This window comes from Bidens hawaiensis, unplaced genomic scaffold (assembly GCF_021521415.1).
Source record: "Bidens hawaiensis isolate Kalapana, Puna unplaced genomic scaffold, B.hawaiensis_p1.1 tig00033857_1, whole genome shotgun sequence".
NCBI classification, from domain to species: domain Eukaryota; kingdom Viridiplantae; phylum Streptophyta; class Magnoliopsida; order Asterales; family Asteraceae; genus Bidens; species Bidens hawaiensis.
Genome location: NW_027495831.1, coordinates 1 through 17,561, shown reverse-complemented (window position 1 = coordinate 17,561; position 17,561 = coordinate 1). Strand labels below are relative to the sequence as shown.

The window sequence follows — 17,561 nt, the reverse complement described above, 5'->3', positions numbered from 1 at the left end:
AGTCTAATATAAACTGTATTCTGATTATATAATAACATGTACGTATTATATAACATTACATCTATTCGAACCATGTCTTACACAACAACAATACACTGATTCTAAGTGTTTCTAACCTTGTGCCACAACTTTTATACCACAAATCAGCTAAAATATATAGAACAACTTGTGGGATTGGCATTAAAGGCTTACCATGAAAGACCACAAAGGGGATGGAATGTGTGATTATGGGGAGCAAAGTGAAGATGATAAAGGATCTGGCAAGTGTAGCAGACGCCATAATTAAAACTAGAAACCTTTGTATAAACGAGAACGATCAAAAGCTTATAAACAAAACACTTTTATAATTTGGTAAAGTTGATATATATATACTGTGTGTTAATAGTTGGATTACATCACTAAACATCGTGTTTCACGGGCGATGATAGGCGACAATGTCGGTTAATTGTTAGTTGCACTATTAAACATCGTGTTTCGCACATTAATATCTACCTATTCTAATAAAGTAAAATAACTGTAGACACGTATCAGTTTGTGGTTAAGCCTCACCATTTTTTCCCTCCAAAACTAATATATTTCATAGATCAATAAATATTCATTTTCCTTTTACACTCTATTTATATTATATCTATAACAAAATTAAATTATTCACTTTTCTTTAAACTCTGTTTATATTATATATCTATACACTTTTATAAATATAAATATTTACATATTGTACTACTATACATTGTTAAAATATATTTCACAACACACTTGGTGAAATCCAAAAATCAATAATAAACCGTGTTAGTTAAATATTGAAAGTACTATAACTTTAAATGTTATCATTAACATATTATACTATGTATATTGTTGAATACTGTAAACTTAAATTTGATTGTGGCGGGTTAAATGTTGGTAAATAGATCGTTTGGTACAAATTAAATACATTTGGCTCAAATTTGTTACGGGTAAAAAAAGGGTAATCTGAATATTTTAAAAAAATTGAGAATGCAAATAGATTTATCCTCAAACCTGTTACGGGTTCAAAGTTTTGAGTTGAAAATGTAAAAAAAAATGAAAGTTGGAATTTCAAATGTGGTTGAGTTTCGAATTTATTTTCAAGGACATTTTTGGAAATAGTAAAAAGATTTGGGATTTTGCACATTGATTAGTTTTTCCATGACTATTAAAATTTAAAACAAAATGATAAACACTTTCGACATGCCACTTCCAAAGTTTCAGGGCTATCAATCCTTATAACTTTTATCAAATTAGAAACATTTGTGTCAGTATTGATTTTTCCTTGAATAGTAATAAGAATGTTGTATGTGAAGCATGTCGTACAAATTATGCTTAAGTGAATCAAAATACTCACAAAATTTAACGGGTTAACCTGCTATTTTTTTTTCAATTGGCAAAGTCGACAAGCTCCTTAAACTTTTCAAAATTTTTTTTATGGTGTAGCTCATAACTATTATTATATGAGAAGTATTATCCGAAATTGGGTCATAACCAAATTTCTTTTAATTATAAATATATGATACTGAGAATAATTTTTCAATAGATAGGGTGTTTTTTGGTATGTTTTTGTATGTGCCTTATTTTTTTTATTAAGTTCATTTTTCTTTTGAAAAAATCATTTTGTGATATAAATAAAATTAATTTATGTATACTAATACAAACATAAATGTAATACATTTTTCTATATAGATTATGTATTGTTTTATTTGTAACTTAATTATTTAGATTATCTCGTGTGTTACTCGGGCTTTAAAACTAGTTATATTATATATCACGTAAACTTAAAATAATATGGTTTGTGTATTTATTTCAAATATGAAAAAAGTTTATTGTTTTCTTTTCCTAATAAAGATTACCTACTATTATGTAGGAGATTTTATTCCTTTCACTAAACACTAGTTAATTTTTTTATTAGGTACTAGCTTTAGAGCCCGTGTAACACACGTGACGCTTAACAGAAATACAATTAAGCTATAAAATTAAATGATTAAGTTTGAACTAATAAAACTATATTTTATCAAGTTAAATGGTTTTATAAGTACAAATTATATTTTCTAATCGAATATTCATACGAATACGTGGTGGATTGTTACACAGCTCCTTCGTAATCACAAAAAACACGCAACTAGTGATTTTATAAGTTTTAATTATATTTTTTTAATGAAATAACAAATTCTAACAAAAGATGATAAAATGTTTCATTAATAATGACATAAAAAACATCATATATAAAATTAGTATGAATAAAACATGCTTGTACTATAGTTTCGAAAGAGAAAGATGAAAACTCCATGGATTTATGGAGGTTGAAATAGAGTTGTCACTTTTACTTGAAACCAGACCCGAGAAAACCCGAGCCCAAACCAAAACTAACCTGACCCGAAAAACCTGAACCAGAGAAAAGGCCAACCAAACCGGAACCTAAGTAATCCGGGTTGGTTCTTGGGTTTAATGTCTAGGTTTTGGGTCAACATGAAAAACCCGAATAAACTATTTGTTTAAAACATAATATTGTTATTAGGTATGTACACGTACAGGGAACACTCTACGCATTCCACTTGTTCTTATTCCATGTATTATAGTTGGTCGACTATTTATTGTTTAAAAACATAATGTTTATTTTACCGAGTTATGTTTATTCATTAGTTGGTTATTTACATAAGGAATAAAAGAGTGTTCGTTACTTAAGTTTTCACGTTGTAGCTTTTATTTACTTTCTTATTTACATTTCGTTTTGTTAGACACCCGAAACTCAAGTAACCCAACTTGAAAAACACAAACTCAAACAACCCTAACCAGAAAAACTGTGACAGATTTGGATTGGGTTTCGGTTCTAAATTTACAAGTTTGAAACCCGAAGAACCCGACCTGAGAAACCATAAACCCAAAAGGCAAACTCGTAGCACCCCTAGGTTGAATAAATATGTAAGAATAAATTTTTTATTCATTCAAAATTTATTTCCTATCATTTTAGACCTATATTTGATTTCATTAAAGATATAAATAATTTAATTATATTTACATAAATACCTGCATATTTGTAATTTCTATAATTTAGGTAATTAGTTATTTAATTAAAAGATTAAACTGATATGTTTTGATTACACTGACATAAATATGGTTTTATAAAAAATAGAAATTAATTTGAGCGGGAAATTGTGGCTAGGAATGAATCTCCAAGTGACACGTGTCCTAGTTATTTTACTTTATTAGAATAGGTAGATTATATTTATATAATATATAACTAGTGTTTTACCCGCCAGACTGGTTGGTAAAACCTATGTGGTGATAAAACACAACCATTGTTGGTCTCGAGCGTTGAGGCGGTAAGTCGACACGAATTCGGTCGGTTTTCATCATGTTTGTTACGGTACCAGAACTAGAAAACAAAAACAAAATTGTGGATTCAGTCAGTGTTTGTTAAGTTCGTTAGGATACATGAATTAAAATAAAACGTCACGAGTCTACCCGAATTCAGTCGATTTTCGTCACGTTTATTACGAACCGTGTACCAATTATAAGGTGTGTTAGACAGTATATTTTAGCTAGTAATTATATATTCTCAATTCCTAATGGTATCTAAGTGTAATATCTATTCCTATATATAGGTCTTCTTGTAATTGGTTTATTTGATAATATCAAATTATTATTCTGTGTTAATATGGTATCAGAGCTAGGTTAATCTACCTATTCTTAAACCCTACCAGCCGTCAGGGCATTTTTTTCTCTCTTCTTTTCCAAACAATACATGCAGTCTCCAACCTGCAACATCTAATCTCCATCACCAACAAAAACCTACAGTTGTTATTCTTCACAACCTATTTGCAATAAATCATGGCTATGATCCCTGCTTTCACAACCACTGAGAAGACGACCCATAATTCCCATAAGTTTGCTTTCAAACTCTCACACACTAATTATGGATTCTGGAAAAATATGATTCATCCATTCTTAGTCTGTGACATTCGTCAATTTCAGGTTAACTCCGTTAACTCAACTCCGTCAATTCAAACTTAAAGATCATTGAATCTATAACGCACACCTCATTACATTTGACGCTTGACAATTACTACATGTGTAGTCTTTCGGGAATTTACACCAAAACGCAAACGAGTTGACGCAAACAATTGGTGAATAAACGAAAAACGTCAAAACAATAATTATGTGATAATTATGTGTTAGACTTATGTGTTATGTGATAACATTGTATAAACGTTAACTCAATGTGCTAGAACTAGTTATTTAAGCTAGAAAAGTAACATTTGGAAGTTGAGGGACTAAAGTGTAACATGTTATTATAAAAAATAACATAAACCTAAAACCCTAACACTCTTCCTCTCCTCCCACACCGATCGGCCCTCCCTCTCACCCCCTTGGCAGCCGTCGGCCATCACACACACACATACAAGCAATTTTTCAAGCTTTTGATTGAAGATTAAGGTGCTAGGAAGGTATAAACGACTATCCCTTGCATCCTTTATACTTAATTTCGATTTTTAATGGATTAATTAAAAACCCTAGGGCCGATTTTTGTATATAAGTTGTGTTCATATGTCTTGTTTGATTTGATGATGTATTGATGATGATTTGATAACTAGAATGGATATTATTGCATGTTAATTGTTGTGTCTTTGATTTTGAGATCAAATAAAACCCTAACCATGTATGTATGGTGTAATTGATATGCATGGATAGTGGTTATGGTGTCTAGAGTGTTATATGAACGGATTATGGTCCATAGATAGTTAATATGTTGAGTTTTGTTGCAAACAGTTTCTGGACAGATTGTGTTGTTGATGTTCAATTGACTGTATCTGGGTGTAAATGTGAGAATTGGTTGAGATTATTGATACTACAGTAAACTAGGTTGAGTCTAGTTTCTAAAGAATATAAATTTGCAATTTTTGGACGTGTAAAAGTTAACCTTTATGATTTTACAAAAACGTTGTGCAAAGCTGAGTTGTTAGACCTGCTGTTAGGTTGTTTTGTAAATGTTATATCTCATGAACCACGAGACCAATTGGGTTGGTTACACTTCTGGATGTTGACTTGTTGAGTTAGGAACCTAACCCAAGTGGTCTTGCATTTGTTGGATTTTTCATTTAACGGGAATTTCAAATAACATTCTGGTGCGCATGAATTTGACTGTTGTGAGTTTGCTGTAATGTTTTGATCATTGTGAGAAACCTATGTGGAATAAAAATAAAATAAAATATGTTCTGGAAACCTAATACATGTATGCTTTTGTGATGATTTTTGGTAAATTAATTGAGATGCTATGATCGGTGGAATAGTACAATATTTCAAGTAGAATTTATGTCTCGGTGAAACTAGCTGCTGAATTTTGTGAAAATGCATGAAACATGATAATTGCTAGTTAATTGTTATGTTTTGACCAAATTGCCCCTGTGGGGAATACTTGCTAAATAGTTGTCGTGTTTTGACCAAATTGCCCTTGCGGGGAATAATTGCTAGTTAATTGTTATGTGTTGACCAAATTGCCCTCACGGGGAGTAATTTCTGGTGATGTACATTAGTAATACATGACACGTAAATAATTGCTCACACATGTAATGTATCACAAATGTACTTGTTAAAGTCACACACGATTCACAAACGAAACACGAAACGTAATTTGTGCATAGGTGTTATGTGCTGAGTCTAGAGACTCGATAATAGTTCCGACACTTAGAAAATCTCTTTGTTGTTTTAGAACGCTAGAGAGAGTTTTCTGTGACGCGCATCACTTGGTGATTTATTTTTGGGAAATCTTCGCAAACAGTGAGTTCACTTACCCTTCTAAACTATTTTCAAACGCTTTTCACTTGGGGAGATAACATACTCCGAAAACGCATTTAAGATTTTGTTAATATAAATTATATATCACTTGTAAAGACTAAGTGGCAAACGCAATAACTAAAGTCCTTCATTCACATCGAACCGTTTAGTATTGGATAATAGCGAGTCATTGTTGAGTAGTACTACTGGGTTTGACAAACCCCACCCAACGCTAAACTCGACCGGAGGTCGAGTGGGTGTAATCTTGGCTAAACACATACCATGGTCGGGATAGACCTGGTGGCAAGGCAAATGATAAACAGTCAGCTTCGGTGTCGCACACTTAGTAATACTTGTTTTATAGGCTAGCTACCTATAGATATATAATTGACATAACACTATCTGGTAACACAAAACGCTGAACGCAAAACGCTAAACGCAAAACGCTGAACGCAAACGCTAAACGCTTTATTTTATATAAACTTGTGAACTCTCCAACCTCGTGTTGACACTTTTAGTATGTTATTCTCAGGTAGCCGAGGCGGGCCGCGGTATAGGATCATGCATTGTTTTAAACGCTTTTGTTTATGCAACCTGATTTAAACTGTTATTATGGGGTTTTGAGTCGTCCTGCGTGACGCAACTTTTATCTTTTGGTTTTTACGCTTCCGCACTTATTTTCATTTAAACGTTTTTATGGTTTGATTATAACTAATGATTCCAATCCTGTTAGTACACACCCTCTGACTATAAAACTCCGTTAGTGGATTTTGAGGGTGTGACAGATTGGTATCAGAGCCATTGGTTATAGCGAACTAGAAGCTGTATGCATACTAGACTATAACCGCGACGACCCATTAGTTATAATGATACGCACTGCATATGTTTGTGTAGTCTTTGTTTTTCTTATCTCCTTACCTCATTCACTCATACGCGTGCATACACGGCTTACCTGTAGAGATGTCGACGCTACCATCATCATCATCCGATCAGATGACTCATGCTCATGGGAAGGAGCCGCAGCTACCTACCTCATCGCCACCCCGTGTAGTCCCGGAACTCGAAGCTCCCGCACCGAAGAGGTACCGCTTATCCGGAGGCATGTACGAAAACGAAGTTAGCTGGGATTGGTACACTAATATGATCAGACGTATGGTCTTTCGCGAACAAGTTCCCCTATTAGCTCACCCGAACCATCCTGCTTACCCCAACACCCTACCACCTATAACCGAACCTGTAGAGCGTGTGCTCGCAGCTGTTGTTTCTTGTTTGGAGCGTGATGTTGGTTACATGCGCTATACGAGAGCGAACGTATCCGGACTGTTAAAAGATGGAACAGAAACTAAAGAGGAAATTTCCCGCATGACAGCGGCAATGAAGGAAATGCAAGAGGCTAGTGATCAACAGATGAAGATTATGAGAAAGATGCAAGCCGAGATGATAGACTTGCAAGAGCAACTCCAAGTAGCAAGGACTCAAACCGAGATAGCTTTAGAGCGTTGCGATGTTCTACAAATGCAAATTGCTCAGAACGCAGCCGAACCTGAGGCAGAGCCTGAAGAGGAACCCGAAGAAGATCCCGAAGAGAAACCTGAGGAGGATCCTGAGGAAGATCCCGAGGAGGAACCCGAAGAAGAACCGGCTGAGGAGGAGGCACACTCAGAGGTGTCCTCAAACGATGACATCTAAGGATGATAACACCTAGATGGAGGGGTTGTCTCCATCCAAACTATTACTTTCTATGATTTTAAGGATTGGTTTTAAATACTTTGTAGCGAATACAATGGTTTTAATCATGAATTATTATTTGGATTAATATATGTTTGTGATGTGATGTTTGTTTCTTAATTCTTTCTTACCTATCTTTTTATTACATGTATGGCGTGTTGCATATGAAAGAAAAACTCATGTTCAACATCTTATGCTGTGATTCTAGGAAATGGCAGGAAGAAACGCTGGACACGGACGTGGTAACATCAACTTGACTGCAGCAGAACTCCAAACTCTGCTGAACGACCATGCGGTGGCCGCTCTAGCCGCACATGTCCAGAACCAAGCTGGAGGTCCAATAGGAACGTGTACCTTCAAGAATTACCTTGACTGCAAGCCCAGTTCATTTAAGGGCACTGAGGGAGCTATAGGCTTCCTGCGTTAGGCTGAGAAGGCCGAATCGGCGTTTGAAATGTGTAATTGTCCCCCTGCCAGTAGGGTCAAATTTGCTGCTGGAACACTTGAAGATTCTGCTCTCACTTGGTGGAATTCGAACATACAGATTCTTGGATTGGAACTGGCTAACGCGATGAACTGGGAGGAGTTCAAGAACATGATGCGAGAAGAGTACTGTCCGAGAGAGGAGATTGCAAAGTTGGAGTCAGAGTTTTGGTCATTCAAGATGGTGGGTTCAGAAATCGAGGCCTACACTACCCGTTCTCACGAGTTGGCCGTGATGTGTCCACGGATGGTAGACCCACCGAGTAAGAGGATTGAAATGTATATTGATGGGTTAGCACCACAAATTCAGGGCATGGTGACGTCCTCCAGACCAGCCACGATTCAACAAGCGATCCGGTTAGCTCACAAACTGACGGATCAAACAGTGACCCAAGGTGCGCTACCACCTAGGGGTTCAACCACTAAAGCCCGTGACAACCCGATTACTGACAACAGCAACAACAACCCGAGCAATGGAAAGAGAAAGTTTGACAACACCAGATCCTCATCCTCGAACCCTCCACAGCAACAACACTACCGTAAGCCCGAACTCACTCGGGGCTTTAACAATCAGGGTCACAACAACAATAACAACGGTAGCGGGCAGGGTTCGAGCGGCTATGCTGGGAAATATCCGAAGTTCAACAGGTGCAACTATCATCATGCTGGGCCGTGTGACCGTGTCAAGTGTCAGAGATGCGGAAAGATGGGTCACCAGGCAAAGGAATGTAGAGGAGACCTTGCGGCAAAGGGTGCTCCTAAACCACCTATGACGACTAAGGGATGTTTTGAGTGTGGTTAAGAGGGCCATTTTAAGAAAGACTGCCCTAAGCTGAGACAGAACGACAACAATGGAGGTAATGGAAGTGGCAGTGGTGGTGGAAACAATGGTAAAGGAAGAGCTTTTGTTATTGGGTCGGGTCAAGCCCGCAATGATCCGTACGTGGTGACTGGTAAGTTCCCTGTGAACGATTGTTTTGCTTCTGTATTGTTTGACACTGGAGCTGATAGGAGTTTTGTGTCGAAAGCCTTTAGTCAACTCTTAGACCTAACTCCAACCCCGTTAGATGCTAAGTTTCCTGTTGAATTAGCTGACGGTAAGACTATAGTAACGACTCATGTACTTGCGGGATGTAAGTTAAAACTGTCAGGTCATATTTTTGATATCGACCTCATACCTTTTACGCTTGGTAGTTTCGATGTCGTGGTCGGCATGGACTGGTATCCGAGAACCGAGCAAAGATTATATGTCACGACAAGATAGTCCACATTACTACCCCTTCCGGCGAGATCATTTCGATCCGAGGTGAGAGAAGCGGCATGACCACCAGCGTCATTACCCTCATGAAGGCGCAGAAGTATCTACGAAAGGGTCATCCGGAAATTTTGGCGCATATTGTTGAGAAACCCGCAGAGGAGAAGCAAATTGAAGATATACCGATTGTGCGAGATTTTCCGGAAGTTTTCCCGGAGGATTTGCCTGGACTCCCTCCTATTCGTCAAGCCGAATTCCAAATCGAGTTGACACCCGGTGCAGCACCCATAGCACGAGCCCCGTATCGGCTCGCACCGGCGGAGCTTCAGGAACTGTCCACTCAGTTGCAAGATTTGTTGGATAAGGGTTTTATCCGACCTAGCTCATCGCCATGGGGAGCCCCTGTCTTATTTGTCAGAAAGAAGGACGGGACTTTCCGCATGTGCATCGACTACCGGGAGTTGAACAAGGTGACGGTCAAGAACCGTTATCCTTTACCCCGAATTGATGATCTGTTTGACCAGCTTCAAGGATCGAGTTTTTACTCGAAGATCGATCTGCGGTCTGGTTACCATCAATTAAGAGTGCGCGAGGAAGATATTCCAAATACGGCTTTCAGAACACGGTATGGTCACTACGAGTTTTCGGTTTTGCCTTTTGGCCTAACCAACGCACCAGCCGTATTTATGGATCTCATGAATCGAGTATGCAAGGCGTACCTCGACAAGTTAGTGATTGTTTTCATTGATGATATTCTCGTCTATTCCAAGGACGAAGCTGACCATGAAGAACACTTGAGGATAATTCTGGAATTATTGAAGAAGGAACAACTGTACGCTAAACTCTCGAAATGCGAATTTTGGCTTCGCGAGGTTCACTTTTTAGGACATGTGATCAACGAGAACGGTATCCATGTCGATCCCGGTAAGGTAGAGGCCATCAAAAACTGGGAAGCACCTAAGACTCCGACTGAGGTGCGGCAATTCCTAGGACTGGCCGGCTACTACCGGCATTTCATCGAAGGATTTTCAAAGATTGCTCAACCCCTCACCGCTTTGACTCACAAGGGTACTAAGTACAATTGGGGAGACGCGCAAGAATCCGCTTTCCAACTGTTGAAAACCAAACTCTGTAGCGCCCCTATTTTAGCCCTCCCCGAGGGAACAGAGAATTTTGAGGTACATTGTGACGCATCGATACAAGGTCTCGGTTGTGTGCTGATGCAACTCGAGAAGGTTATAGCCTATGCCTCTCGACAACTACGGGTTCACGAGAAGAACTACACGACCCATGATTTGGAACTCGGAGCTGTGGTGTTTGCCCTTAAGATATGGAGGCATTACTTGTACGGTACCAAGTTTACCATTTATACCGACCACAAGAGTCTCCAGCATATCTACGATCAGAAGGAGCTGAACATGCGACAGCGTCGTTGGGTCGAGCTGCTTAAGGATTATGATTGTGCCATCAAGTACCACCCTGGCAAGGCCAATGTAGTGGCCGACGCTCTCAGCAGAAAAGAAACAGATAAACCCAGGCGAGTGCGAGCATTGCAACTCACGATTCATGCCAACTTACCCGATCATATTCGCGAGGCGCAACTCGAAGCTTTGAAAGATGATAATCTTCCATCAGAACTCATGCGGGGCATGAACAAGCAACTTGAAACCAAATCGGACGGGGTCCGATATTTTGAGAACCGGATTTGGGTTCCACGGTACGGAGAGTTGAGAACTCTGGTGATGGATGAAGCACACAAGTCCCGATATTCTATCCACCCTGGCTCAGATAAAATGTATCATGATTTAAAGGCACTTTACTGGTGGCCGAACAAGAAAGCCGACATTGCCACCTACGTGAGCAAATGCTTGACTTGTGCCAGAGTCAAAATAGAATACCAGAAACCATCTGGCCTACTACAACAACCGGAACTTCCAATGTGGAAATGGGAACACATTTCAATGGATTTTATCACGGGATTACCTAAAACACCGACGGGATGCGATACCATCTGGGTGATCGTTGACCGGTTGACTAAGTCGGCACACTTCTTAGCGATTAAGGAATCGGACAAAATGGAAAGACTGACTCGCGTCTACATGAAAGAAGTGGTGTCTAGACACGGAGTGCCTGTCTCAATCATTTCTGCTTGAGATTCCCGTTTCACTTCGCACTTTTGGAAGTCACTGCAAAGCGCACTAGACAACCGTCTTGATATGAGCACAGCATACCATCCTCAGACGGATGGGCAAAGTGAACGAACTATTCAGACCTTAGAGGACATGTTGCGTGCATGTGTGTTGGATTTCGGAAAAAGTTGGGAACCTCACTTACCTTTGGTAGAGTTTTTGTATAATAACAGCTACCACGCAAGTATTAAAGCAGCGCCGTTTGAAGCACTGTACGGACGAAAGTGTCGATCACCTCTCTGCTGGGCAGAGGTGGGTGACAGCCAAATCACTGGTCCAGAACTGGTACTCGAAACCTCGGAAAAGAATGTTCAAATCCGAAACCGCATGGCAGCAGCACGAGATCGTCAAAAGAGTTACGCCGACAAGCGCCGAAAACCTCTCGAATTTCAAGTGAATGACCAAGTGTTACTCAAAGTCTCACCTTGGAAAGGTGTGGTTCGCTTTGGGAAGCGAAACAAACTCAACCCACGATACGTTGGCCCTTATCGAATAACTGAGCGCATTGGTCCGGTGGCGTACCGACTGGACCTACCAACGGAACTCAGCGGCGTACACAATGTATTCCACGTATCCAATTTGAAGAAATGCCTATCTGATGAAACCCAAGTAGTCCCTTTGGATGAACTGCAAGTTGATGAACAATTACGCTTCATTGAAGAACCAGTCGAAGTTTTGGATTGGGAAACCAAAACGCTCAAGCACAGCAAAATTCCAATCGTTAAGGTTCGTTGGAACTCGAGATGTGGACCGGAGTTCACGTGGGAACGCGAGGATCAAATGATGAAAAAGTATCCTCACCTTTTTGAAGGGCTGACCAAACACAAAAAACCGCGAAACTCGACAAACCGTCAGAAATCACCGGAGGTATGAATTAAATTTCGGGACGAAATTTCTTTCTACTAGGGGATGATATGACAAACTGAAAATTTTTCTTACTTTTCAGACACTCATCACGACTTGACTCAAATTTTCGGGACGAAAATTCTTTAACATGGGAATGATGTGACATTCGTCAATTTCAGGTTAACTCCGTTAACTCAACTCCGTCAATTCAAACTTAAAGATCATTGAATCTATAACGCACACCTCATTACATTTGACGCTTGACAATTACTACATGTGTAGTCTTTCGGGAATTTACACCGAAACGCAAACGAGTTGACGCAAACATTTGGTGAATAAACGAAAAACGTCAAAACAATAATTATGTGATAATTATGTGTTAGACTTATGTGTTATGTGATAACATTGTATAAACGTTAACTCAATGTGCTAGAACTAGTTATTTAAGCTAGAAAAGTAACATTTGGAAGTTGAGGGACTAAAGTGTAACATGTTATTATAAATAATAACATAAACCTAAAACCCTAACACTCTTCCTCTCCTCCCACACCGATCGGCCCTCCCTCTCACCCCCTTGGCAGCCGTCGGCCATCACACACACACACACATACAAGCAATTTTTCAAGCTTTTGATTGAAGATTAAGGTGCTAGGAAGGTATAAACGACTATCCCTTGCATCCTTTATACTTGATTTCGATTTTTAATGGATTAATTAAAAACCCTAGGGCCGATTTTTGTATATAAGTTGTGTTCATATGTCTTGTTTGATTTGATGATGTATTGATGATGATTTGATATCTAGAATGGATATTATTGCATGTTAATTGTTGTGTCTTTGATTTTGAGATCAAATAAAACCCTAACCACGTATGTATGGTGTAATTGATTGCATGGATAGTGGTTATGGTGTCTAGAGTGTTATATGAACGGATTATGGTCCATAGATAGTTAATATGTTGAGTTTTGTTGCAAACAGTTTCTGGACAGATTGTGTTGTTGATGTTCAATTGACTGTATCTGGGTGTAAATGTGAGAATTGGTTGAGATTATTGATACTACAGTAAACTAAGTTGAGTCTAGTTTCTAAAGAATATAAATTTGCAATTTTTGGACATGTAAAAGTTAACCTTTATGATTTTACAAAAACGTTGTGCAAAGCTGAGTTGTTAGACCTGCTGTTAGGTTGTTTTGTAAATGTTATATCTCATGAACCACGAGACCAATTGGTTTGGTTACACTTCTGGATGTTGACTTGTTGAGTTAGGAACCTAACCCAAGTGGTCTTGCATTTGTTGGATTTTTCATTTAACGGGAATTTCAAATAACATTCTGTTGCGCATGAATTTGACTGTTGTGAGTTTGCTGTAATGTTTTGATCATTGTGAGAAACCTATGTGGAATAAAAATAAAATAAAATATGTTCTGGAAACCTAATACATGTATGCTTTTGTGATAATTTTTGGTAAATTAATTGAAATGCTATGATCGGTGGAATAGTACAATCTTTCAAGTAGAATTTCTGTCTCGGTGAAACTAGCTGCTGAATTTTGTGAAAATGCATGAAACATGATAATTGCTAGTTAATTGTTATGTTTTGACCAAATTGCCCCTGTGGGGAATACTTGCTAAACAGTTGTCGTGTTTTGACCAAATTGCCCTTGCGGGGAATAATTGCTAGTTAATTGTTATGTGTTGACCAAATTGCCCTCACGGGGAGTAATTTCTGGTGATGTACATTAGTAATACATGACACGTAAATAATTGCTCACACATGTAATGTATCACAAATGTACTTGTTAAAGTCACACACGATTCACAAACGAAACACGAAACGTAATTTGTGCATAGGTGTTATGTGCCGAGTCTAGAAACTCGATAATAGTTCCGACACTTAGAAAATCTCTTTGTTGTTTTAGAACGCTAGAGAGAGTTTTCTGTGACGCGCATCACTTGGTGATTTATTTTTGGGAAATCTTCGCGAACAGTGAGTTCACTTACCCCTCTAAACTATTTTCAAACGCTTTTCACTTGGGGAGATAACATACTCCGAAAACGCATTTAAGATTTTGTTAATATAAATTATATATCACTTGTAAAGACTAAGTGGCAAACGCAATAACTAAAGTCCTTCATTCACATCGAACCGTTTAGTATTGGATAATAGCGAGTCATTGTTGAGTAGTACTACTGGGTTTGACAAACCCTACCCAACGCTAAACTCGACTGGAGGTCGAGTGGGTGTAATCTTGGCTAAACACATACCATGGTCGGGATAAACCTGGTGGCAAGGCAAATGATAAACAGTCAGCTTCGGTGTCGCACACTTAGTAATACTTGTTTTATAGGCTAGCTACCTATAGATATATAATTGACATAACACTATCTGGTAACGCAAAACGCTGAACGCAAAACGATAAACGCAAAACGCTGAACGCAAACGCTAAACGATTTATTATATATAAACTTGTGAACTCACCAACCTCGTGTTGACACTTTTAGTATGTTATTCTCAGGTAGCCGAGGCGGGCGCGCGGTATAGGATCATGCATTGTTTGAAACGCTTTTGTTTATGCAACCTGATATAAACTTGTGAACTCACCAACCTCGTGTTGACACTTTTAGTATGTTATTCTCAAGTAGCCGAGGCGTATAGGATCATGCATTGTTTGAAACGCTTTTGTTTATGCAACCTGATTTAAACTGTTATTATGGGGTTTTGAGTCGTCCTGCGTGACGCAACTTTTATCTTTTGGTTTTTACGTTTCCGCACTTATTTTTATTTAAACGTTTTTATGGTTTGATTATAACTAATGATTTCGATCCTGTTAGTTCACACCCTCTGACGGTAAAACTCCGTTAGTGGATTTTGAGGGTGTGACATAGTCACCAACCATCTATTTGGTTATATAGATGGAACAATTCCCTGTCTGCCATCACGTACTGCTGCCACCACTGACACCCGCATCTATGGACAACCCTAGTTACCCCAATTGGGTTGCCAATGATGCTCATGTGAGAATGCTTCTCATCTCTACTATTTCTGAAGCATCCTTCCAACATGTTCAAGGCCGTACCTCTCGGGATCTCTAGCTCTCTCTTGAACGAGCATAAGCACCACATAACTCCTCCAAAGAATACACACTAAAAACCCAACTGTTGAAGCTTGAGATGAAAGGTGATGAAAGTCCCTCTGCTTACCTTACTCGTGCACAAGAGTACGCCACCGCTCTAGCCAACATTGGAGAACCATTCAAAGACAAAGATTTAGTCATGCTTGTAGTTGCAGGTCTACGTCAAGAGTACACAGGTTTAAAACAAACTTTTATAGCTCCCCTCCCACCTATGACGTTCAATGAATTATATGGTTTGCTAAGTGACTATGACTACATGGTCACTAGTCACACAGCTACTGCTCCTCAAACGTTCATGGCTGCCCTCGCTGGTCCTGCACCTACTCCAGCAGGTACTCCACAAAACTCACAATTCGCTGTTGTCCAACAGATGGCAGCCCAATTAGGGTATCAACTCAACCCTCTAATACAGCAGACCAACCAATCTCATGCCTTTATTGCAAATCGTTCCTCAAATAATTATCATGGAAATCGGCGTGGCAGTTCACGTGGTAACTACCGCGGAAATAATAACAGAAATCATCGAGACGACTCTCGTGGAACTGGTGGCCAAAATCGCCAACCATCCTTTGCGTGGGCATCAACGTAAAACACAGTCTATGGTCATTGTAACAGGTGCGGTATAGCCCACATCCCAGCTATGTGTCCAAACAGATCCGGTTCCAACTCCACACAGGGTTTGTCACAGCCAAATTATGCAGCAGATTATGCGGCTCTCTCAAGTATTTGGCTCAGCCTCCGGTTCAACATGGAACCCTGACATCGGGGCAAATGGCCATGCTACTCCAGATTTAACAAACTTGGATCACTCAGAAGCATATAATGGTAACCACTCACTTCATGTTGGCGACGGTAATCCTCTTCCCATCTTTCATATTGGTTCATCAAAAATCTGTTCCTCAAACAAAACGTTTAAACTCTCTAATGTTCTTCATGTACCCGCACTTAAAAAGAACTTGCTATATGTACAACAGTTTTGTTCAGACAATAATGTTTTCTATGAATTTCATTCGTCTTTTTTTGTTGTGAAGGACGAGTCTACACGTACCATCCTACTCATGAGTCCAAGTGATCAAGGTCTTTACACTCTTCGCTTACCTCAGTTGAAGTCTCTTCGATATGTTTCTTTCACAGCTACCAAAGCATCATCAACAATTTGGCACAATCGTCTTGGACATCCTCATGATCGTATTTTTAATTCTATTGTTTCTAGTAATTCGTTACCTGTTTCATCTTTTTTATGTCATGACTTATGTTCTTCTTGTCAAATGGGGAAGTCCTCCAAATTGTCTTTGAACCTTTCAAATTTCCATAGTAATAACATGTTGGATTTGGTCTATTGTGATGTTTGGGGTCCTGCTCCATCACGTTCTTTTGATGGACACATGTTTTTTATGTTATGCGTTGATCATCACTCACGATATATGTGGTTTTACCCCTTGGCTCAAAAATCCGATGTTTACTTAACCTTTAAATCATTTGTGCTTATGGTGGAAAGACAATTTAACACTCAGCTTAAAATGTGCAAACTGATTTGGGGGGGGGGGGAGAATTTCGCAACCTTACATCATTTTTCACTTCACTTGGCATTATACATCGACGCTCGTGCCCACACACAAGTGAACAAAATGGCATTGTTGAGCGTAGAAACCGCCACGTTGTTGAAACGGGTCTTGCCCTTTTGGCTCATTCCAACACTCCACCGTGTTTTTAGAGTTTTGCTTTCGAGACAACTGTTTTCTTAATAAATCGTTTTCCCTCTCGAATTAACTCCAACGAATCACCCTTTGAACATGTTTTCAAACGACCACCTGATTACTCTTTTCTAAAGGTCTTTGGATGTCAATGCTTTCCCTACCTACGACCATACAATTGACACAAAATGGATTTTCGATCCACCTCATGTGTTTTTCTCGGCTATAGCCCAATTCATCATGGGTATCGGTGTTTGGATCTTAACACCGAGCGCGTGTACATTGCACGCCATGTTCGTTTAAATGAACTTCATTTTCCCTTTATACCTAAACTCACCCAACCTGCCACCTGAGCCGACCTCTCCCTACTACTCCTCCTACCCTGACCCTCCTGGATTTCATGACATATCTTCACCACCCACCCCAACACCCATGGCTGCAACAACCCCC

At 39.1% G+C, this 17,561-nt stretch overlaps 1 protein-coding gene across 1 annotated transcript in view; it reads right to left on the bottom strand.

The window, feature by feature from the left end:
- LOC143585469 (uncharacterized) overlaps positions 1 to 293 on the bottom strand; it is a 141,650-nt gene extending 141,357 nt beyond the window's left edge. Inside the window, exon 1 of the mRNA XM_077067251.1 lies at positions 193 to 293. Within this exon, the coding sequence (XP_076923366.1) occupies positions 193 to 280 (88 nt within the window). The 5' untranslated portion in view covers positions 281 to 293. The remainder of the gene's footprint in view (positions 1 to 192) is intronic.
- Positions 294 to 17,561: the final 17,268 nt, after the last annotated feature.